We start from the raw sequence: 25,579 nt of genomic DNA, 5'->3' as shown, positions 1-25,579 counted from the left end.
CAACGAGCTTTCCATCACTGGAGCAACCACACTCTAACTTTATGTTGACAATTTATCAGCCCTTCTCCGTCAAGGAAAATTGTTTTTTAGTGCTTGCCTATTAGCAATCACATGCATAATATGAAATTGAGTTTTGGGGAGGACGGCCTACCATCTGTCTTTCTGATTTTTTTTTTTCAACATTTCATGCTCAAGTTCAACTCTCGGTGTATCAGAATGCTACAAAACAGGATTCACCCATAATACGGGCACTTAGCAAGAAAAATGAGCCAGATACCAATGTAATATTTTAACTTGCAGACTTTTAAAAAGGAAAATCATTGATACCCCAATCTGTGCATTATCTTTTGAGTGTACTTAAAATGCTGCCTGCCTCTCGAAGCCAACTTTGGTATGGCTGCTTCTTGTAAAGAACAGTTTGTTAGTGTGCTTTGAGAAGTGTTCAAATATTTTTACAAAAAATAAAAATATAAAGAGAAAAAAATGTAATGTAATGTGAGGTTAAGAAAATGGAGCTCCAAAAGGCTAATATGAAGCATGAAAAAATGTATATAATTTCCCTGCCAAATATCAATATGCTAAATTTTTGTTGTTGTTTTTATCAATAGCATTATTTTTCTGCAACAATACCTGCCTTGGAGAAGAATTGGTTTTGTTGCTCTCAAGATTATATTTCTTAATATATGCTTAATATAATTCTATTAAATTAATAAAAAAAAATAAATGAATGAAAAAAAAGTACACTCCCACAATGTAGAAGGATTGCTCAAAAGAACACTCTCAAGCCATTCATGTGTAACTGCATTTGTGGGGCAGGGCATTTATTATGCTATAAATTCCATCACTGATTTTGGCCAGTTCAGATTGATTCTGCAGTAACTGTAAGTAATGAACCTTCCAGAGCCAAAGGGGGGGAGGAAAAGAGGAGGAGGAGCAACCAATACATTTGTGGCCATGGGAATACAAATCGTAGGGTTCATTTAGTCACAGCTTTTATCAGATCATGCAGCCAATACCCTAAAAAGCAAGAAAATATATATGCAGAAAAATCTACAGGTTCCTTGCTTTGACTTCAATAGCCACAATAGGCAAACACAATGAGAATGCTTCTTGAGGAAAGGAAATGATTTGTTTTTCCCCAAACCTTTAATTCACAAATTCTTCCCCCTTATCTTTCCTTACCCCATCACTTAATATAAGGGCAGATGTCTATGCTACAAGAACAATAAAATATGGAGCTTTCTTTTCCTCCTGCTATAGTTCGAACCTTAAATGTCCTCCAAGGCCTGTGTAAGGCTTAGTTCCCATCATGGCACTGTTGGGAGGTAGAAGAACCTTTAAAGAGGTGGAGCCTAGTGAGAGGTCTTTAAGTCGTTGGGGGTGTGCCACTGAGGGATATTGTGGAAAGCGTGGTTCCCCTCCTTTGCTTCCTTGCCTGAGGTGAGCAATTTTGCTCTGTTACACATTTCTGCCATGATGTGCTTCCACAGGCCCAAGACACTGGGGCTAACTGATCATGGACTGAAACCTCTAACACTGTGAGTTCAAATAAACCTTTTTCTTTATAAGTTAATTGTCTGAGGTATTTACTATAGTGACAGAAAGCTAACTAACACACAAGGGAAGCTTGGCCTTTCAGTTCCCTCCCTAGGGCTGGATGGACTCTCAGCTCAGAAAAGGCTCCCAAGGGGATGAGGTACAATAATCCTCTGTTCAAATATTTGTAAAGAGAAAAATCAGCTACCCTGGAGAAGTTGCCTCTTGAGCCTATTAAGAAAATAAGGTAAAAAGTGAGAGAAATAGCAGAAGAAACACACACTCAGAGGCACCCTGTGAACTCCCTGAGGTGATGACTAGAGAAAGAAGTGGGTGGATGAACAAAGCTGAGGCAACAGTAACTTGTACCACAGTAAAGCAGCACCAACTAATATTAGAGGGATTTTTTTTTTTTGCTGATATTCTTTAAAACTGAGCACTAATGTAATAGTGTGTGTTAGGAATGGAATAGTGCATGATTTGGAATCACAGATATTAGTCACAATGGAGTGGAATGAGCATTTTGGGGCAGCAAAGGAAGGAGGAGAATATGGAAAATAATGATGTTAAAGATGCATTTCATCTTGGGTGAGGCAGGGATTACATACCTGTAATCCCAGTTACCAGGAGGCTGGGGCAGGAGAATCATAAATTTGAGGTCAGCCTGGACAACTTAGTGAGACCCTGGATCAAAATAAAAAATAAAAGGGCTGGGGTTGAAGTTCAGAGGTAAAGTGCCCTTGGGTACAACCCCACTAGGGGATTTAAAAAAAAAAAAAGTTTTTTTTACCTGCTAGGGAGTAATCAAGAAAGTAATCACTTTATTCTTGCAGTGGGCTGAGTCCAGGCCCAAAGACTGGGCTCCTGTGATAGTGTGGACATAGGGAGGCCATGGCTTCATCGGAATGTGGGTAGGCAACAGTTTATATCAGTTCTAGGATCTGTGTCCCCAACCCCATCGCATTACATTCTTAAAAAGACAGATACTCTATTTTAGAAAATGACAAAGCATCTTCATTTCCTTTTCCCAAGAATACCACACATTCTTCTGAGAGTCTTTCCCTGTATTCTTCACCCTATCCTTCCTTAAAATTGTTGAATTATAAAGCTGAAAGGTTGAAGCTGTTTGAGAATCATGAGGTAGGGCTGACAGAATGGACCATTTGGGGCCTTTTTGAAACATGCTCATTTCTCATTGAGGTGACTACCATGACGTGTCTCACAAAAGAAATCATGGATGCAATTGACAGGTCTTTAGATTCAGCGGTAAGAGTCAGCCAAATAGGAAAGCCACAGTAAATTTTAGGGGGCAGACACTGAACAACACAAGAGAGTGCCAGGCTTAGAGCGGACATTTCCTGCTCCAAAGGAAACATGGCTTATGTGTCACTTGTCACAAGTAGCATTATTAGAGCTCACCATGGGTCACCATTATATGACCTGGCTATCTGAGCACAGCATGAAGGAGAAGACAAGTGAAAAGAACTGCCTGGAACAACTTTAAATCCTGTTTATTTTTTTTAATTTTTATTTGTTATTGTTAATTATACATGAAAGTAGAATGTATTTTGTGTGTGTGTGTGTGTGTGTGTGTGGTGCTGGCAATAGAACCCAGGGACTTGTGCATGCGAGGAAAGCACTCTACCAACTGAGCTAATATCCCCAGCCCTTAAATCCTATTTTAGTGGTGAAAATAATGAGTTTCAAAAGATCAAGAATAGTTTCAGCTCCGTTCATAGAGAAGAAGTTGCTTCCAAACTCTGCCTAAGGTTTCCACAGTATGCATAACACATGGGCCACCTCTAATTCAGTTCAATCTGGTATTTACAGTGGTCATATTGGAATCTGAACATGTCATTTAGAAAATTTGAATTATTAAGAGGACTGAAAAGTGAGTGAACTTCCAGAACTATTTGGGGATATCTTCTGGGCATGAAGGGGAAGATAGAAAATAGGCCCATGGACAAAGAGAAGCATGGTTACATGTCTTTCCAAAATAACTAGGCAACTCAGTAGTCATATTTATAACCAGTTAAGAGTACCATAAGGTCGATTGGTGAGTTGCATAAAAAATGACCATTAATTGAATAATAAAATGTTTGTATAGAAGTTGATTCACACATATCATTAAAATCTAAATTCTCAGGCTGGGGTTGTAGCTCAGTGGTAGAGTGCTTGCCTAGTGTGTGTGAGGCACTGGGTTTGATCCTCAGCACCGCATAAAATAAATAAATTAAATAAAATAAAGGTATTGTGTCCATCTATAACTAAAAGTATATTTTTTAAAAAAATCTAAACTCTCCAGCTATCAGCTTTGTGATAGTAATTGTTCTAGCCCAGTACAGCTACCAAACAGAAATTAATAAAAACTATAAATTATTAAAACATGAAATTCATCAATACAGTTATTATAAGTACGTCTTATTATATATACGTCTGTATATATGTATATATAAAATAATATAAAAAATTATTGGATCAATGGCATTTTGAGTAACTTGGTAGAACATACAGACCCCTGGCCTGAGAATCAACAGATGTAGGTTTTAGTCCTGGTTTTGCTGCTTGGTTTATATTTGGCCTTGGGGAATTCACTTAGCCTGCCTTGGTCTGTTGAAAAAGAATAATAGTAACTCTTTTGAAACATCATAGAGTTATTATGAGGTTAAGGTTAAGATGTTATGAGTGAAAATGTTCTGTAAACTCTAAGTGACTGTGACTAGCCAATAATATGATCTTTATTGGATTATAACTGTAAAGTCTAGGATTTTAGCATTTCAGAAGAATTGGCTTAGCTTACATTTATCACTAGGAACTGATCTCTTCCTCATTTTGCTTCTGTTCTTGGAGCATTTATTTTTACGAAGAAAAAGTATTTTTAATAGAAGCCTTCAGAACACCCATTTCTGAAGAGAGCAAAGGCAGAATGTATGTTCATAAAGTAAGAGGAGGGAGATAGATGGACGTTCCACGGGGGCTCTGTCCCCACAGTAGAGTCTGTGAGTGGCCTCAGGGTAAAGGATTATATACTCATCAGCAATAAATCAAGGTTGATGGGATTAGGCTGCACCAGGACCTGGAGAGCACCATAGACCTCACAGGGCTCCTTGTCATTGTTGCTTACATTGCTCCCTAGTGTCATTATTATCCAACCTTCAATTTGGCATTTTATTGATTAGTGATTGAAGCTTTATGTATCCCTCTTTGTACTTCACTTGGAATAAAGTAACCAATTACTAAAGTCTGAAATTAGTATTGTAAAGACTTTGGTTTCCTGGAGTTAGAAATGCTAAAACAGTCTCTTCAAAATCCAAACATACCTACTATATGGGCAGCTCACAGGACATTTTCTATAGTTCCACTAGGGTGGCTTCTTGAAGTACCCCATTGTGTTCAAGGAATAATTAACCCCTATGAAGAATCTTACTGATATAAATCTTTTAAAGGGAAATCCATATTGAGAGGTTTTGGAAGTAGAAGGGGGAGCTGAATGGTTTTAGACTGCTCAGGTGGATCAAAATTGGAATTGAGAGTGGCAGGGGTTATAGGTAGACTATCAGAAAGCTCTGAACTTGGAGGAATGTCAGAACTGTATTTTAGCTGTGTAATTATAACCAAACACTTCATCTCTCTTCTCCTTCAGTTCCTTATATCTAGAACAGAGATAAACATCCATTCAACCTGCCTCCAAGGCTATTGTAAGGATCAAAAGAAATTAAGTTAGAACCTCATGAGTCCTCATGCAACAGACAGATATAGAGTCGTGCAAGTTGTCAGTCATCCCATAGTCTAGTGCCTGTGAGAGACACAGAGAAACAAAAGACACATTTTGTGCCTCTGAGGAGAAAATCAGAGAAAATCAGAGGCAGAGGCAGGGAGAGAACACTCCACGATAGTAGGTACCTAATGTTGACAAGGTGGGAGAAATAATAATAATAATTCAAGGGAAGAGGAAAGCTTTGGGCTAAAGTAGCCAGAGGGGAAAATTATTTGATAAAGATATTAATGAATAGATATTATTTCCACCGATGGAAAGGGACAGAGGAAGAATTCCTGATCTGAAAGGTGATATGAGGAAAGAAATGGAGAAGGTAAATACAAGGCAGGTTCAGGAGACACTGTGCAAAGCATGTGGAGTCTAAAGAGGGAAGTCAAGGAAGGCAAGCCAAGTGGTGAAGTTTGGAGCTAAATTGTTGCAAGTCTTTCATGATCTGTGACAGCTAAGTTGTGTTACTTATGACATTCCAGAATGGATCAAGATTCTTGAATAGCGAGAAAGGAATGATCATCCCTGTTTCACCAGGAGAAACTGAGGCTCAGAGAGTTCACACGGTTGTTCCAGATTTACACGTGTACATGAGAGAGATCATATCACTCTTGGTCTGGCTTTCTTATTTTAGGAAGATACATTTGGAAAGAAAATGTAGGACAGACCAGATTGGGGGAAAAGAGAGAGAGAGGGAGAAAGAGAGAGAGAGGCCAAACTTGAGGTATAACTTGACAATAGAGTGTATGTTTAGCATGAACAGGGCCCAAGTTCAATCCTCAGCACCAAACAGAAAAAATAATGAGAAACTAGTTCAGAAGCTACTGACCAAGGTGTCCACATGTGGGATTTCAATAGTCTTGTGTTGGTGTCATGGTACTGAGAATGGACACAATGTCAAGAGTAAGAGAGACAGCAGAGACAAGAGGAGGCCTCAGTGATTGACTGGATCTGGTAAGTGAGCGAGGTTCAAAAATGAGTCTAAGGACTGGAGTTGTGGCTCAGTGTTGGAGTGCTTGCCTCGCACATGTGAGGGTGCTGGTTTTGATCCTTAGCACCACATAAAAATAAAATGAAGGTATTGTGTCCATTTACAACTTAAAATATATATGTTTAAAAAAATTAGTCTGAGAAGCTAGGCATGGAGGCACACTCCTATAATCCCAGTGACTCAGAAGGCTGAAACAGGAGGATCACAAGTTTGAGACCAGCCTCAGCAACTTAGCAAAACCCTGCCTTTTTTTTTCTTTTTCTTGGTACTGGGGATTGAACTCAGGGCACTCAACCACTGAGCCACATCCCCAGCCCTATTTTGTATTTTATTTAGAGACAGGATCTCACTGAGTTGTTCAGTGCCTCACTGTTGCTGAGGCTGGCTTTGAAGTCACTATCCTCCTGCTTCAGCCTCCTGAGCCTCTGGGATTATAAGCGTGCGCCACTAAGCCTGGCTAAGACCTGTCTTAATTAAAAAAAAAAAAATTTTTTTAAGTGAGTCTAAGAGATGCAATATACTCATTAATTCTACCTTTGAACTCCTACAAAATGGAAGGGTTACCATAAAGAATGGTCCAAAGTTCAAGCCTGAGTAGTTGAGCACTAGTTATACCCACATTCATTCCTTACCTTTATCTGGACAGGGAATTGGCCATTCCTTGTATTCATCTTTCTATTATATCCCTGATCACATTCTGATTATGTATAGATAGACAGACTGTGTGCTTTCTATTACCTATGATAGCCCCAGCCAGCACACAGTGGTGCCTGAGAAAGATGAAACATTGACTGGTTGGTTGATTGAGTGAATGAATGAATGCTTTCAGAGTTTTCTTCCTAATTCTCAAATGTAGTCAAATAATCCTTGCTTCAAAATTCTTCATCGGTTCCCCCCTCTTTTTTAATATTTATTTTGTAATTGTAGTTGGACACAATATCTTTATTTTGTTTATTTTTATGTGGTGCTGAGGATCGAACCCAGGGCCTCCACGTGCTAGGCAAGCACTCTACTGCTGAGCCACAACCCCAGCCCCAGTGGTTCCCTTTTGTCTATAAAATAATGTCATGTCATATGGCATTCACAGCCTTCCACAATCCAGCCAGTTTCATGTATCCCAGCATTTCCCCACCTACTCTACTCTGTCCTCTCTAGGCCTCTCAATTCCTAAATACAGTTTCATGTCTCTGTGCTTTTGCTTATAATAGTTCTCCAAACCAAATGTCCATCAAACCCTACTTGCTCAAAAAATTCCACACAAATGCAGCCTCCTGCATGAGAGCCTTTCCATGGTGCCTGGTGAGACCAGTCCTCTTCTTTACTCCCCTTATTCAGGTCTTATTCAGGGTTTGACCTGCATGCCCATCTGCCTGACAAGTGTGCCCCTATAGGGCCTAGCAGAGTGCTAGCTCCTAGGGAGGGTTCAAAGGGAAAATAAAGAAAAGTGGCAAAGGGACTATTTAGGAAGACAGAGATGAGCCTAATTTTCATGTTCTCTTATAAAATGTACCCTTTTCTTCAAATTACCCTCAGTGAAAAAATAAAAATCATTTAAACATTGCATATTTATACAAAGGAACTGCTTTCCTTTCTCTGCCCATTAAAATGCAGGTAGTTTTACTTTAACATCCGAGGGTTTTTCTTACTCCTTACTCAGCGGAAAAATCTCGCTCAAACAAAAGGAAGAAACTGACATATTTTGGATTGACAGATGTCAAGGGACACTACCATCTAATTTCCTTGTTGATTAATTTGAAGGTAATTTCCTGGTAACCCAGGCTTCCAAAAATGTATTTTAAATGGCATGTTGGTAAAAGAAAATTAATTTCTCTGCGTTAAACTTGCCAGCTTTTGAATTAATTGCATGAGCATAACAATCAATTAATAAATGTTAAGCAAACAAGGGAAAATCGGTCAATTAAAAAATGACAAAATTGATTCCAAGGATAGATAAACCAAAAGATTGTCATAATGCTCATTTCTAAGTTTAGATAGCCTGCCTCTGTACAGCCTACCTCCCACTTTTCTACACAGCATTCAAGTTGCCAAAGCTTTATTATAATTTCTTATAAATAAATTACCGCCTAAGCCCTCCTCACTGCTTTATCAGGATTAAGGAAACTAAACATAAGCAGCAGTCCTCCAGCAGCTACCAGGAGAAGGTCATTGCTTCAGGAAGGTGTGCCACCCCCAGTACTCTGCAGACTTATTTTTAAAAGGGGAGCTTTTGCCAAGTGAACCAATGTCCCCTAAATATTTCCCAGTGCACTCTTCCACGAGGAAGCTCTGTATGCTATCTTCCTTTCTCCTGGTCATACATTTAGATGTCTTCCAGAGACCAAGCAAGATGGGAAATGTCAGGGACAAGGGAGAGTGTTTGCCACCTTAGCACATTTAAATTAAACCTTTCACCCATACTTTTACATTGGGGGTTGAACATGAACTGGGATGCATGTATTTCCTCTCTTACTCTTCTGGATTTTGAAAACAGAAGTGCTTTGGAAATGAAGTTTAAGGAAAGCATATGAAGAATAAAAATTGTCTAGTGAAAATCCCTTGCAGACCACACAGGCTTTACTGCTACGGGCCATTGTTGTTGTTTGCCTGGTCTGCTCTGTTTGTCTTTAGTCCTGACTCAGTGGCATCTTTTATCAGAAAAAGCATCCCTTCTACTCACAGTCTGAATGAAAGAAAGAAAGAAAGAGAGAGAGAGAGAAAGAGAGAGAAAGAAAGAAAGAGAGAAATTCAGAGATTGTGGTATTTACATCATTTATGTCCTTATTTTGTCAAGTACATTTACCAAAATGGATATGCATAAAACTTCTGGAACTATTCCATTTTAACATATAGAAGATCTCTAAATGAAGTTTGGAAAAAAATACTGACACTAAAGGACATGTGAATTTCTGTGTCCAACTGAATCTTCATTCAAATGTCAAGTTTCTCAGTCATAATATAAACAAAACAAAACCCATTTTCAAAATATTTGGCCCTCTACCAGCCCTTCCCATTTCAGTAAGTGACACCCTCCATCCTGAGGCTCTGGACAAAAGTTCTGGCATATCCTTCAAAATCCTCTCTTTGCTTCACCTCCCCACCACACACATGCACATTTATTTAACACATCAGCAGCTCTGCCCTCTGTTAAATTCTGTCAACTCTACTTTCAGAGTTTATCCAACTATGTAGCACTGTTTCCTTCTGAGCTACCATCTTCTCTCACCTGGATTTCTGTGAGATGGGCCCCAAAGCAGCCATTTAAAAGCAGCCAGAAACATCTATCAGGTCATAGCATTCCTCTTTGTCCTTTTTATCACTGGATCCTGAGAACCTAGGACACTGCCTCACAACAGATTAATTGTATAGTTTGGATGAGGTATATAAAATGACACAGAACATTTGGACATTTGAAAAGCATTATCTGACATTGTAGAGACCAGGAAAGAATAGGACAACCTGTCTCTGAATCTGAATAATTCACACCTGTCAATCAACTACTCACCTCATCCCTCCCTTCCAAGTATTATAGAAAAGGAGATATTGTGGATGAGTGGGTTTACTGATTAAAACCCCTGTTTGGGGTGTTATGTGTACCTAAACCAAAGTAGGAATTTAAAAATCGAGTGCTGCTTAAACAGTTGCATCCTCACTTGGCAGTCATAATAGCACAAGTTGCTTCAATAATCAGAAGAATCATTACTTATTTTGCTAAAGTCCCAGGGAAATAGCACAAGATGTGATATTTTGGCACTAATGAGGTTGTGCCCGAAGAAGTGTGATTTTAATTATGATAGATTTGGAGAATCCATTGCAGAACTACAGGAGAACAGCATGCTCTGCCCAGTTCCAGGGAAAGTACATTAATATCCCATGTTTTTGTTTTATTTAGTCTTTGCTGGCTGTGTGGAGAATCACCTAAGGTAATGGCAGGGCTACTAGGGACTACATCAAATAGAACCCGACAAAGAAACTTTATTTTCTCCTCCCATACTATGGATGGGGACTGCACTACAGAGGAATATTTGTCTTGAGTTGTCTTACAAGCTTACAAGATTGATTTGCTTGGCCACTGACAGTTCTGATCCTGACACAACCTTTCCAGCAACTTCCATCCTTCAAAGGTTGAAAGTCACCACTTTAAAAGTCCACCGGCAGATAGAGGAAAGGAGTTTCTGCAGAACTGCAGTTCATTCAAAAGACTGATCTGGGCTGGGTCTAAAAGCTCCTGGTGGAAGTCTGCATATGAGCAGTGTTGCTGATTACTTCATTAGAACCCTGTGCGCTTCAAGAGCCATATGCTTTCAAGTTTCTTTAAATGGTATTAGGGAAAAATATCCTCAAGGCATTATTTTTAAAGGGGACTTCAAACGTTCCCCAAGAAAAAAAAAGTGCAGCACGTTTGAACTCCAGGGGGTTGCAGGAGAAATCTTACTTAGCAAGACTGTGAAAACCGAGCCTTCTTTTCAGTTTCAGGGTAAAGAAAGTGTTGGTCACAATCAGGGAGAAATTTGAAAAGTGGATGGAGAAAGATGCAGAAAATCTCCAAATCCTTGAATCCTTACCATAAAATAGCAAAGAAGATGACTTGAGGAAGGAAATTTAAAAAAAAAAATAGTTTTCATTTTTCTATTCAATGGAATCAAGAGAATTGAACACTCTCCCATGTCTCACAGAATGCAAAAGTCTATAAATTCTTCCCATTTCATTCCACACAGGAGACACATCTGAAATGATTCCCCACTCCCCACATGGGTTACAGGGATTCACACTTTAACATTTTAAAGACCTGGAAAGCAAGGCCACAGGTAGGGGGGAAGTGATCCCTTCAGAGTTTCCCTGCAGAAGTTCTGTTCCAGAGGTCAAATCAAAGAGACGCTTCTTCAAGTTCAAACCCTCCTCTTTTAAAATAGATCCCAACCTGATCTCGTTTAATGCACTGATGTCTGGTTTCTTAGGCATTATGGTTGCAGTATTACATATCAAAAGGACTCTTGAGAAATTCTCTCGAATTGATAATTCTAATTTCTTATGTATAACTACTCTATATTCACTCAGAGGACAGCTACATTGTATGCTAAACCATGAATCGTAAAAATTGGTCCCTTTGTATGTAGGTTTGTATTAAATTGAGATGCTCTCCTTTATTTCCCTGTTTGTTCCCACACTTGAGTTCCTGGTGTCAGTTTATATTTGGCTTCTTGAGCATATTAAAGTTGTTCTAGTGCTTATGATGTTTTTGCCAAGAGCACACTTGCAGCAATCTGCACTAAAACAGTCTTTGTGCCAATTACTTCAAAAAGTATTCTTTAAAATAAAAAGGGGAGGGGGGCTCTTTTTTTACTTTTTTTTTTTAGGGAACTTTCAGGTTATAGTGTGATGGCTTCCATTTTAATTTTTAAAGTCAGTCTACTCAAAATGATGACTTCTATACTGTCTGGACTGCGCATCTTTGTATTTTGAGGCTTTGTTTTTTTAAGCCTTCCCACAAAATGGAAATCCTGATAAAGACATACAAATAGTAGCAGGAATCAGTGATATGGAGGAAACTGCTGTCGCTACTGACACTCCACCCTCATCTGTTTAAGCTGCTTTGGGAAGGAAACTGCTAGAAGCTTGTTAAAGAGTTTCCAAATGTGTGACTGTAAATGACTATCTCTAATCATGGCTGAATAAACCAAATGCAGAAAATGAGCTGGGGACACGCACAAAAATCACATGAGGGGGGTTTGAATTGCATATATGGAATGGATAAAAACCCATGTCAGAGCCCTGGGGTCTTTTGAAGGTTAAAATCCTAGGTTTGATCAGTCACTTACAGATATAGATATAGATATAGATACACATATAGATATAGATGTAGATATAGATATAGACACATTTGAAAAAATAAGAGGAAAATGGAAGGAAATACATCCTCTGAAATGCTCTAATGAATGATAGAAAAAGTATTAGGAACGTGATCTTTTTTAGGTTTGATGATTAAGGAGTTTTATGGCTACATTTGGGGAATATTGGAGTTAAAAAAATTTTTTTAAGGAACATATGACCCACCTGATAGCTTTAAATAATTTCAGTGATCAGAAATATAATTATAAGGGGCTGGGGTTGTGGCTCAGTGGTAGAGTGCTTGCCTAGCATGTGTGAGGCACTGGGTTTGACTCTCAGCACCACATAAAAATAAAAATAAAGGTTCACACACAACTAAATATATATGTATGTATATATACATATATATATAAATAAATGCAAATATAATTATTATTTGCATTTTTCCTTCAAGGGGATGGCTAGTTTAAAAAAATATTCCACTCAGGAGACAGCTAAACTGCCCCTCCCTGAGAACTGTTCTTGCCTTGATTCTGTACCTCTGAAACTGAGGAAGGCAGAGGTTGCTGGCTTCTGTATCTCAAAGTTATTCCTAAAGAGTTTCATTTATTATACAAATACAATCATAGCATACTTTGGACTGCAGGAGGGGGTGAAAGAGGCTGCCTGAATGCAGTGCTGCCTCAACATTTTCTCTCAGCACCAGAATGCTCTCTAGACCCACCGTCTTCATAAAAAAGAGCATTCAGCCCATGGCGCACAGCTGTCTTTGGACATTTGTTGCATTTTTTATAGTTTAGAGTGTCTGTACAAAATTCTGCTAGCAAACTCAAGAGAAACAAAAGCAAAAACAAAACAAAACTGATTGTTAAACTCAAGAAATTTAAGTAAAACACACAAAGATGCTATGCAAGGATGAGAAATATTTCCTTGCATGTATATATTTCCAAACATATCATATATTATATCTTTCCTTATAAGAGCCCATGGGTTCCTAGGAAATTATATCAAAATACTGTAGTATTTCTTGCTGGGAAGAAAGCATAGGAGGTGGGAGATGGGAGTAGGGAGCCAGTTTTTATTCCTTGCCTGGCGTGGGGCTAGTTCTGAATCTTCTTTGTTTCCCTGAGTTGTTAGCAAATACAATCACAGTCTGTTATATCGAGAACTGCCTCCCTACCCTCAAGGCAGTGGCACTAAGCCACAAGGGGCCTCGGAGGGCCTTGAGGGGTGATACCCCCTCCTTCACATCAAATGATAGAGGAATAAAAAAAGTTGCCCTCTACGGTGGTACAATGGTCCTCTGTCCTTCTCTAGGAGACTTTAATAAAGTAACTGAATCAAACGAAATTTGATCAGATGTGTATAGTTCAGCCTTCTTGCTTTGCCCCTTAACAATTTATCGAGGTGTTTCTACCATGGTCCTGTATTATTAAATGATATTTGAAGTGTTCCACTCTCAGAGAAAATGTGGTTTATATCCTTGGCATACATTTACATAATCTCGTTAAGGAGATCTCAGCAGCTTAGTTAAACTATCCCAATAAAAAATCTTATCTTTAGTAGAAGAAAGACTACTTTCTCCAGAGGGAACAGGAAGCAAATATGGGGTCTGGGCCCATTTTGAGAAACTAAAACTATAATTGTAGTTATATTTTTTAATGTTATGTGTTTGAAGTTTGTTAAAAGAGATGGATGAGAAGTAATTGTTATGTTAAGAGGACGCAGTCATGTAAGAAGAGAATGTTGTGTCTAATGTATATTAAACATGGGTTTTAAAAATAATTTTTTATCTGTTGCCTTAGAAAATATTTCTGCATCGAAAAAAAATAAATAAAGCAAGGGTGATGAATTACCAGCAATCTCTCAGCTCCCCACTGGAGCCATCAAATTAAGGGTTAACCTCCCAGGATCCCCTGAATTAATCAGGAGCTGAGCCAGGGGCAGGCCCGGCGAGGGGGAGGGGATTGGCAGAGCTCAGCCTCCCCCAGGAGGCTCCCAGCACAACAGTGCAGCCCACTATGGCGTGGCCACTGAGAGAATGCAAACCTTCTCACAAAGAAAGGAGCAGGCACCGGAAACATGCCCGGATCCTACAGTAGCCAGGCCTCCTGCTTATCATGCGCCACTCCTCCATTTTCAAAGAACCCAAAGGCAACCCGTTATATTCCACAGAGTAGAACACTATTTTCAGTACAGATTTAATTGTAAATATATGTTCATCTTCCTTTCCCTGTTTGGAAGGCAGTCTGTGATGTGCCCCTGGGTGGTCTTTATTAAGATCTCTAGATTCATTCAACTGCCCTGCAGAGAGAAGTTGCAGCTGAGTAGTCGATATGACCTGCCAACCACTGCCATTCAGAGCACTTGGATGGTCTGGTAGAATCTAGATTCCCAGGCCCAACCTAAATTTAGAGAATATGAAGTTGTGCAGATGGGGCCTGGGAATCCACATTCTTTATAAGCTTTCCATGTGATTTTTGTGTACATCCTGATTTAAGAACCATTAGAACCCTGGAGGTTGATTTTGTTTATCTCTGTTTAAAAGAAGTCCCTGAAATCAACACTAAGTGGTTCATGCTTTCCATTCAAAGAATGGAATACATTTTCCCTCTTGCACCAGGCCTATTAGCCATTGTAGGTGTTTGCATGCTGACCCAATTAAGTGGACTTCATCTGTAAGAGTAGGAATGCCCAGGTTCACGCACAAGCTTGTGCCTGCTTTCCTTCAGGATCTCAGTACTTCAGTGAGAGCAGAGAAATTAGCCTGGTTTCCTTCCTTTTCCTCTGCCTTCCTCATTCTGGAAAGCCCTTTTGTACGGCTTCAATTTTGTCTGTTTCCTGAATCAACTGTCGTGAGCCTTTAGGAATCAGACCAAGCATCAAAGAGTGTGCCCCATGACATTGCTCTCCTGTCTATTTCATTTCCATTCAAACCAAATGGAAGATCATGGGGTCCCTAAGAACTAACACTTCCTATGTAATTATAGCCCTGTTATCCAACAAGATAGGTTTCTGTCAGGATTCTTCTTTCTTAACTTTGGCCAGAACTCTCCCTGGTACCCAGTCTCATCTCCTCTCTTCTCTACCACCAAAGCTACCCTTAAGATGAGCCCACCCTAAACTCTGACACTCTCAGTAATTCTTACTGGTCCTTAAGAGCTGAATCTTACCCCCATACTGCCTGTCCAGTATTGAAGATCTCTGATCTTCATAAGGAAATTCTTTGCATCAAACTCCCAGAAAGAATCTTACATACATTTGCTTCCTGAGTTCATAGCTATTAGGTGATGACCACCTCTGAGGACCACCTCTCTTATTGCAACCCCTTGGCCTTGGAGGAGGTCTACTTCATCACCCACTCCCTGTCAGCATCTCCTGTCAGTTTCCTCCTTAATCTTGCCTCCCTCAGTCTCAGCTTTGCCTTGAGAAGCCAATTTTCCCATTCTCTCTTTTTCTTAGCCCCTGTTGTTAAAGTCCCATTGTGATGATGATGAAGCCTACAGTTTTCCTTCTAAAATCAACTTCCAGAACTAAACTGTGAGCTCATGGAAAAGAAAGGGAAATGATATTCTGCAATTCTTCTTCCTCTCCAAGGGCGGTCACAGGCCCTTTTCTCAGGGGTGCTTGCTTCTGTGGACAAGCACATGTTTCATCCGAGGTTTAGGATTGTTGTTTATTTGTTTGTTTGTTTGTTTTCAGACCTTGTACAAAGACCTAAGTGGAAAGAGTCAGACAGAGATAGTTAAAAGACCTATTGGAACAGAGTCTCCAATCTATGAATATGGTCTAACTTCTAGAAAACATACTCCCTGAGAATCAGAATGAAATAATAGATATAAGGTTGATAGTCTCATGCTGATTTAGATTAAGTTGTTATGCTGCAGGCTAGATGTTTGGGTTCATAAGACCCATCTAAGCCCTTATCTTTCAACAGGTTTAGGGCCACCTTAAAACTCTTCTAAATAATTAGCTGACTCTCCCATGTGAGCTAGAGATTGAATGATCTGTATGCTAAACCAGACTTCTTCAGGGGGAAAAAAGAAAAGAAACCAGAGTGCCAGGAGGAAGGTTAATTTTTAGGTAAATTTGTATTCCCCTTAAAGGACAAGTGAAAAATCTCTGAAGATAGATATTCTAAACCCAGGGAATCTGTAGTTTTTTTGAGCCTACAGCCCTTTCTGTTCCCCTAGTCGCCTAACCTTATTCTGTGCTTGACATTATATGTGGAAAATAATGCACATAATACTTGGCCTGCCTTTTGATAACAAAAACGTTTCCTATTAGTAGAACTGAGATTTATTCCTAAGAGAGAGGAGAATAGCTTCCAGATGTACTCTTCCATCATGGGCCTTCTCTCCTTAAGTATTGACAGAGGGGAGGTTGTATCAAGGTCTTTGTGATGGGCTTGTTTATAATGAGAAGATACTGGGGGAGCACACCTAAGTGTGTATCACCAACAGGCACGTGAAAGGAGCATATGGCAGGAAGAGAAATAGATATTTGTCCAAGCGGCATGGCTTGTTAACACTCCCACACTCGTCCTTAACTGTGCAGACATGCAATCACAGCACCATATACAGCTCCTTGCTGGATCAAAGAAAACTAAGTCAAACCATGATTTTTTTTTTTTTTATTATGAGACAATCAAATCATGCTAATTTGGACATCTTTTTTTTTTTCCTCAAATATGGTGGGATTTCAACCCAGAAATTCTTCAATCCTGTTTCATGATGCTGGCATCCAGACAGTTGCTGTGTAAGGAATTTGGAAAAATATGAGCTTTAGCATTTTTGTACATCTCTTTATGATAAGACAAGAACACTGAAAGGAAGTGTGCTGATTGAGCTCTTATATAAAGTTGAGCTCAGGGGCAAAGAATGTCATAGTTCAGAAAGCTCTTTTGAAGAATATCTGTAGATTAGCCTTAACACCAAACCAAGATGAACCTTTAGAACACAGAGGCAGTTTTCACCTAGCTTTGACCAAAACCAAAGCATGGTTCCAACTCAGAATGCATAAAATCCCCATGAATGAATTCTTAAAATAAACTGCATTTGTCAACTGGCAACTGTACTCTGAAACCTCTGCCCCACCAGGGGAGTATAAAAATAGAGGAGGAAAATGCTACAACACAGTTAAAGCCCCACCATTGAGCATTTGGTTATATAATACTCTAGAAGCTATCATCACCTATTTCTTTTCCACCACTTTGTATCTAAAGAAATATTACCCTAGCCAACCTAGATGACCAGAACCAAGATTGAAATCAGAAGTCCTGTTTCTCAATTCAGTGGTGTTGCTGTCCTCCAATATTCCTTTCATTTTAAAGCAGCTGTATTATTTTTATAGTTTCATGACTCTTGGCATAATATTAGAATTTAGGCTTATGTATTTGTATTCACAATCATTTCCCATCCACCTACAAAACTTTAAAAGGAAGCCATGCCCATTTATTGGGATGTTACCACTAAGATTGGCAATGATATGACAAGCTTGGCATTTGTGTTAGAATGTAAGAGTAGATGAAGAAAGAAGACCCCAGTGGCTAGGGATATAGCTCAGGATAGAGAACTTGCCTAGCAGGCAGGAAGTCCTGGGTCAGATCCCCAGCATGGAAAAAGAAAATCAAGACCTTCCCCGCCCTGCTCCCCCAGTGAATGCCTGAAACTTAAAGTAGTACAAAATCCTGTAATGTGCTATTTTTTTTCCTATACATACATACCTATTAGAAAGTTTAATTTATCTATCAGGCACAGCAAAAGATCAACAACAAAATGAAAAAATTGTAACATTACATTATAATAAAAATTATGTGAATTCTCTCTCTCTCTCTCTCTCTCTCTCTCTCTCTCTCTCTCTCTCTCTCCCCACCTTATTGTACTATACTATTTTTTCTGACCATGGTTATCTGAAACTACACAAAAACAAAACCACAAGTAAAGGAAGGACTACTGCGGGTTTTACAGAGCAAGGGAACCTCAACTTAGAGGAAAACAACAACAAAAAGAACCCATAAGTTGCCTTAGGCTTCAGGTACTCAAAGGGACACAAAAAAAATGCCTTTGGCACTTTTTTCTTGTCTGTTTTTCTCCATTGAGAATTTCATTGCATTTCTTGATTTTAACTATCACCTCCAGAAAAGAAAAGGTTTAAAAAATTTTTTCAAAAGTATAGCTTCTGCTATCATCTCTTTAGTGCCCAATTCTTGTTTTCAACTACTCCGTAGACATCCTCTCCAGGATGTCCCTAGGCTGGTCACTGTCCATGGGAAATCATCTTAGACCCCCACCCTGGTCAACAGTTCCTTCATTCCCAATTACCATTTAATCTACTGTCATATCATACTACGACACAGGCTCAAAAATCATGGTGCTGTCTCTCTTCACTGGTCCCACTGCCAATTTCTGTGGATTGAACCTGCCATTTTGGGCCCATCTCTGTCTCCTCTACTGCTGTCACCAACTGAAATGCTCGTGGGAATTCCCAATAGTTTCCTCTGGTCTAGGTCTTCAATCTGAAAACCCTTTCCCCATTCTATGATTTGATCTTATGTCAAAAATATAATGCCAGTTTCACATAGCCTTCCTGATTCATTCAGCTGAAAGTATTTTCTTCCTAGTCCAAACACATGAAGATGTCAGGAAAATCTTATTCTATAGCTTGTTTATGGAACATACTTATTAGTTAATAAAAATAGTCTTTGTTGAGTATGTCAGACATATACCTAGGCACCTTATATACCTTTTCATTTTATCCTCTCAGCAGCCCTGTAAGACCTGGGAAAAATTTTTTAAAATTTTTTTTTTGGTTTTCAATGGGCTTTTATTTATTGATTAATATGTGGTGCCGAGAATCGAACCCAGTGCCTCACACATGCTAGGCAAGCACTCTGCCACTGAGCCACAACCCCAGCCGGGAAAAAATTTTTATATGTGCAAATATTGATGCCAATTTTCCACTCCCTGGGATCTTAATTTAATTGATCTCAGGTATAACCTAGGGTGATACCTGGGTGTAGTCAAGGTTGAGAACCACAGATGTAACTCCAAAGCCATCAGCCAAGTGTTCTCAAACAATATGCATCACCTCTAAAGCTTTAAAACACAAATAAATGCTGAATTCCAGTGCTATCAATTAGAATCTCTGGGGATAGAGTCTGGAAATCCACATGTTAACAAAGCTTTATAAGGGACTGTAACATAGCCTGGATTGAGAACCACTTTCTTGATCAGACACTGCACCACCTCCCTCTTAGGACTGTGTTACAAGAAATTACAACTTTCTTGCCCTGCTGTAGAGTCTGAACTCTTTGAAGACAGATTTATATTTTATTCACCATGGTCAGCACTCCAGCACCCACCAAGATCTCTTACACATGAAGCATTTTAGATACTAAAGAACCAAGAACATATCTTTTGTTAACCTTATTAAGAAAACAAAGAACATCTTTGCAGAGTACTATTGGCCCTCCTTATCCATGGGTCCCCCATCCAGGATTCAGATGGAAAATGTTCCAGGGGTGGGAGGGTTGGGGAACTGCATCTGTACTGAACATGTACATTTTTTCTTGTTATTTTTTCCTAAACAATACAACAGAACAACTATTTTCATGACATTTACATTGTAGTGTGTATTACAAGTAATGGAGAGATGGTTTAAAGTCTATGAGTGCACTCACATGCAAATACTGCACTATTTTATAAAAGGGAGTGGAGAATTGTGGGTCTTGGTATCCATAGGCAGTCCTGGAACCAGTCCTCACATATGCTTTTTAATCTCTGATATACTGACCTGAAAACTAAGCAAGTCATCTTAGCTCTCAGATCATCACAGCCACCTGGCTATTAAGTGCCAGGATTAGGATTCAAACCCAGATTCTCCTGATAATACTCTTTCTTCTACTTTCCAAGCCTTAAAAGCAACTACAGAATGAAAAATTCAGCTATGTGCATATTTGGATACATGCTGCCAGATATGTTTCTAAAATTTGATCATAACCTGTCACATGAGGAAAAGGGCTCTGTTGGCACTATGAAATCCATTTGGAAAAAAAACATGTTAGTTTAAACCTAAAAATTAATTGTGGGATCCAACAGATTTCCCTTTCTTTTCTTCGTTCCCGTCCTCCTTTACCCCCTAACACAATCAGACACTCTTCTTTGGTTGTTCTTTGACATTTCTTAACAACTGTCTAGTTACTGCATTGGAAATTTCTTGAGGTTTTTGTTTTGTTTTGTTTCTTCTTAGTTTGTGCTGTTTCTCGGACTTTTCAAATAACCTGAGCTTCTGGTAATAAATGAAATATTTTTGAAGATTCCTAGTACCAGTTACCTAAAGTAATAAATTGGCATCTGATATATATTTCTGTTTCATTCCATATGAATAAGCACATAAATGCATACAGGTGTAAAGTCATGATAAATTTTCAAATAAGACATGGAAACCTGAGTTCCAGTTCATTTGCCATTTCCAAGCTATGGGACTTTGGACAGGGAATGAACTTTCCAGAACCTCTTTCCTTGCCTACAAAATGAAAAATAAAGGGATCAGGATGAGCACGCCTATAATCCCAGCAGCTTGAGAGACCGAGGCAGGAGGTGGAGAGTTCAAAGCCAGCCTCAGCAACAGCGAGGCACTAAGCAACTCAGTGAGACCCTGTATCTAAATAAAATACAAAATAGGGCTGGGGATGTGGCTCAGTAGTCGAGTGCCCGTGACTTCAATCTGTGGTACCCCTTGCCCCCCGCCAAAAAAAGAGAGGGACAGACACTCTCAGATTTTCTTCCAAATAGGAAATGTTATAATCCTTTAAAATAATAAGGCATTTATTATTAGGTCTTCAGCCAACACTATATTAATATTTGTTCCTTTTTGCTTGATATCTTTAAAGGCAAACAGAGACATTGTTTATTTTTTTTATTGATTTTATTTTTTTTAAATACACGACAGTGGAATGCATTACAATTCTTATTACACATATAGAGCACAATTTTTTATATCTTTGTATATAAAGTATGTTCACACCAATTCATGCCTTTATATGTGTACTTTTTTTGCATTACAATTCTTATTACACATATATACCATAATTTTTCAAATCTCTGTTAGTATATAAAGTAGGTTGACACCCAATTCGAGTCTTCATACATGTACTTTGGATAATGATGTCCATCATCCTTGCTAATCCCCTGCCCCCTCCCTTTCCTTCCCACCCCTCTTCCCTATCTAGAATTCATCTATTCCTCCCATGCTCCCCCTTCCTACCCCACTATGAGTCAGCCTCCTTATATCAGAGATATAAGGGGGGATTGGCTAACTTCACTTAGCATTATCTTCTCCAATGCCATCCATTTACCTGCAAATGCCATGATTTTATTCTCTTCTAATGCTGAGTAATATTCCATTGTGTATATGTGCCACATGTTTTTTTTATCCAGTCATCCACTGAAGGGCATCTAGGTTGGCTCCACAGTTTAGCTATTGTGAATTGTGCTGCTGTAAACATTGATGTGGCTGTGGAGGCATTGCTTAAAAATCGTAGAATTCTTTACCATTTGTAGGGTTCACTGCCATTATCTCCTGTGATTTTCATTACATAACTACAGAATAGTCAATATTATCCCCATTTCACAGAAAAGGAAACTGAGACACAGAGGGGCTCCCAGGGGTAACAGAATCAGAAACTTACAAGTTTAGACCCCTAGTGGACCCCACTTTGACACCCCCTCCAATACCACAATAGCCACAGGCAAAATGGGAGCACAGAGGTTGGGCAAACCTGACCAGCCAACAGCTCCCCTACGTTTGCCTTCCCCAAATGTGTTCCAGCCCAGCCACCTTTAAATTGCTTTGGAATAGAATACCAAGTGGGGATTTATTTAGCATATCATTTCTGGGTATGTGTTTTCCTGAGCATTTATAGATCTGTGTGTTTCCAAGAAGCTGAGTTTTCCTGATAAAACAAGACAGATCATGATAAATGAGCAGCTATGTAAGCCTAGCTGGGAGGAGGACCAAGACGGCAACACCCCTCCTGTGAAGTTAATCCCGTTTCTTTTAGCTATTTCTTTATTAGTTAATGAGGTCTTGCAAAAATGTGTGTCTGTGATGGTGTTTTAGCATCCTTGCCTCTAGGAACGTTTTCAAATATTCATAAAGTAGCTCATCTGACCAAAGCGTAAAGCAAAGGTGCATTAAGTATGAATTCAGTCAACTTCAAATGTGGGTGGTCGAAAAGCTGCTGCTGAAATAACCTAAATAATCCTCCTCGTTGGTGTTTCCAGATCCGCAGCTCTGGGCGCAAATGTGAAGGGTGACAGGGAAGAGGTATTATTTAGAACAGCTAGGACTCTGAAGGGCAGCCCCATAAGCTTTGATCCTGCTTCCTGACTGACAGTAGTGTGGCTTGCTTTTGGAAAACAGAATAACTTAAGAGAAACAAAAATAAAACGCAAAAGGAATTGCCAGTGGAGCCTCTGGGAAGGAGAGCAGACTCTAGAGCATATTGTTCCTGGGAGGCGAGGCAAGAGAAACCTCCTTCCCATTTTGGTTCCTTATGGCATAGAGGGAAAAGTAGAAATTCGATAGATGGTTTGGTGCTCAGTGATGCATTTGGGGAGCAAAGCAAATGTGGAAACTCAGCTACTAAACTGAGCTCCATGGTACAGTGAACCATGGCAATTACCTCTATGACCTGGTTTTGGAGGACTTGCATAGTAGCAGGGTCCTCAGGACATAGCTAGAGTTTCTCTTTTTGTCTCTCTCTCTCTCTCTCTCTCTCTCTCTCTCTCTCTCTCTCTCTCTTGCGCACACACACACACACACACACACACAGCCTCCAAGACTACACACATGCACTCCACTCATTATCTCAAAGTATAGACACACAAATTCTTCCTATTTTTTACCCTTTTATGATTTTGTTTCCCCAAAAACATCATTTCAGGAAGTTGACACTATGGCTTTCCTTCTATATGCAGTTTACAAGAAAAGGTTTGGTGGTTCTGGGTGACCTGGGTTTTATTTGATATTCTTTGGCTAAAAAATCAAAAATGACAGCCCAATATTCTCCCTCTGGTTTCTGGAAAAGTACCTCAGAGCTGCCACCAAAATGGTGCAAGTTTTGCAGTATGACCGTCCCTAGCTCAAGGAATGAATCATAGACCAACACCCTTCTTCCCACCCCCGGGCATTGCAATATATTGCTGTGTTCCTGATAACTCAGTGCTGCAAAATATCCTTGGGAAAAAAAATTCATGTCATAACCCCTACATTTCTTATCTCTTGGAGACTTTGCCTTTTACAATATCAACTCCTGGATGAAGGTAAGTTCTGAACCACCCTTTTGAAAGGAGATGACCATGTAATACTTTCAGTACAAGTTTGGAGAGAGATGGACATCTTTCATTATTAAGAAGGGCTGATAATGCAAATGTTTACTTCTGCAGCTCAGTGTTCACTTTTTCATCATTTCATCTGGTTATGAGTTTCTTCTAAATGTAAAAACCACCAAACAAAAAAGGTCCAAAAAGAAAAAAAAAAAGCAACAACTCTGTAATAATACTGCCTTGAGAAATTTTCAGAGTATATTATTATTTCTCTTTTGTCTCTTGCCATGGGGACATTGAGGGCACACTGACAGTCATTATGATTATAAAAGATAGACGCTAATGTTGGTTGTTCCAGATGTAATTTTGCATTTTTCAGAAGAAATAACTATTACATCTAGGATGGAAATTTGACTGGTGTCCTGTACTTAATGTTTTTCTTCTAGGTGATTCACATAACAGGTCGGCTACGCCTGAGAGTGTCGCTTTCCCATGGGAGGACCGTCCCCAGCCAAATCATGGGTCTTGTGGTTGTGGCTCATGCCTTGCCTCCCCCAACGATCAATGAAGTCAGAATTGACTGCCATATGTTCGTCACTCGAGTAAATATGGACCTCAATATCATTTACTGTGAAAATAGGTACTTTGTTTTTGTTTTCATTTGTCCTGTTGCACATTGCTCATTGGTGAGGGTCTGTGTTTTCAGCAATCTGAAGGATTTTACTCTCCCAGTGAGGCTCATTATAAATCCTGATCTTAGTTTTAATGGCTCCTTGGACTGACACCAAACATGCTTTTTTTAAAAAATTTATATGGCTGCCCTGATTTACATTAGGGACAACAATTGAATGAATTAGGATACCCAGACATCCATCCACTATAGTGAATGGATGAGAACCCAAGGACAGAGCAGGGTTGGGGCATTGTTGGACTGGCAAAACGATGCAGTCAAAGGTATCTCCTGGTGCCTCCGAGAAGCCCACTTCAACTAGTACAAGGGCCCAGCATCATGATGGTGAGTGTTCACACAGAAATTAAGCCGAGAGGACAAAATAGAAGTTGAGGCCCCCAGAGGAAAAGCAATGCAAAAGGAATCTGCAACACTATTGAATAAAACTTTATCATCCTGAGGATTTCACTACATTAAGAAAAGATGAGTCATCACATGAATGAATTGGCAGTTCTTCCTTAAGACTGAGCTTTTATAAAAAGACTTTTCACCTCTGGTTAAAAAGTTCACTTTTTCCATTAAGCACAAAGCAAGGGACAGGAAACTGGGACAGTGCCCCTTCAGACCTTTCACCTAGAAGTCACCAGCCCGTCATCAGACTGATATGAAGAGAGAATCACAGGATGTGGGAAGAGCAGTGAAAAAGAGCCCACATCTCAGCCATGAGAAGGTAGCATGGTGATCCCGGGCAGGCATCCCCTAGTGCCACAGGGAGAATCACAGGGTCAGTTTGGTGAAGATGCTTTTGTTGCACAGATTGTTGTCAGGCTTGAAGGCAATATATATTCACTGAGCCCTCTAAGTGTCTTTGGAGGGGAAATGAAAGAGCAGAATGGTCAAGTGTCTTGAGTAATTGACCTCTCCAGAGGCTGACCCAGAGGAAGCTAGACAGCCCCTGCATTCAGTCCACAGGGAGGTGGCTACAGAAATCCAGATCAAGTTAGAAATTGCCTACCGTTTCCATACAGGGTCTGATTTAGGGGAAGGAATTCACCAATTAAAAAAGAAACCCACCTGAGCTGTGACTGTTCAATAGAGTGGAAGATAGCATGAACCTCTCACTATTATTTGATAAATAATTCTAAGTTTGCTTTTCAACTTTTATTAACATTTATTAGAATTTTTATCATCCATGACTATATACTTGGCTATGTCTAAGGTATTCTGGAATGATCACAGAATATTAGGGAAGACAAGTTAGCCACAGTGATTAGCTAGAGTTGGCAAGTAATAATAAATACAGCTGACATTTAATGAACATTTACTACATGTTCAGCCATGTGCAAATCTAATCATCTGCACCATCTCATTTAAGCTTCAGGACAGTTCCATGAGGTAGGTGCTGCCAATGTCTCTATCACTCTTGGGAAATTTCAGCTTAGAGAGAAAGGATTTCTTGC

General features: G+C 39.4%; 1 protein-coding gene across 12 annotated transcripts in view; it reads left to right on the top strand.

Annotated features, from left to right (window-relative positions):
* Positions 1-25,579, top strand: part of Npas3 (neuronal PAS domain protein 3) — an 851,762-nt gene that overhangs the window by 800,055 nt on the left and 26,128 nt on the right. For all 12 annotated transcript variants that reach the window (XM_058573655.1, XM_058573656.1, XM_058573650.1 and 9 more), the window contains one exon: positions 23,896-24,089. In XM_058573655.1, coding sequence (XP_058429638.1) covers positions 23,896-24,089 — 194 coding nt within the window. The remainder of the gene's footprint in view (positions 1-23,895; positions 24,090-25,579) is intronic.

This window comes from Marmota monax, unplaced genomic scaffold (genome assembly GCF_021218885.2).
Source record: "Marmota monax isolate L192 unplaced genomic scaffold, Marmota_monax_Labrador192_F-V1.1 WCK01_AAM20220418_F8-fsc00222, whole genome shotgun sequence".
In the NCBI taxonomy this organism is placed as follows: domain Eukaryota; kingdom Metazoa; phylum Chordata; class Mammalia; order Rodentia; family Sciuridae; genus Marmota; species Marmota monax.
The sequence above is the reverse complement of the archived record's forward strand: the minus strand, read 5'-3'. Positions and strand labels throughout refer to the sequence as shown.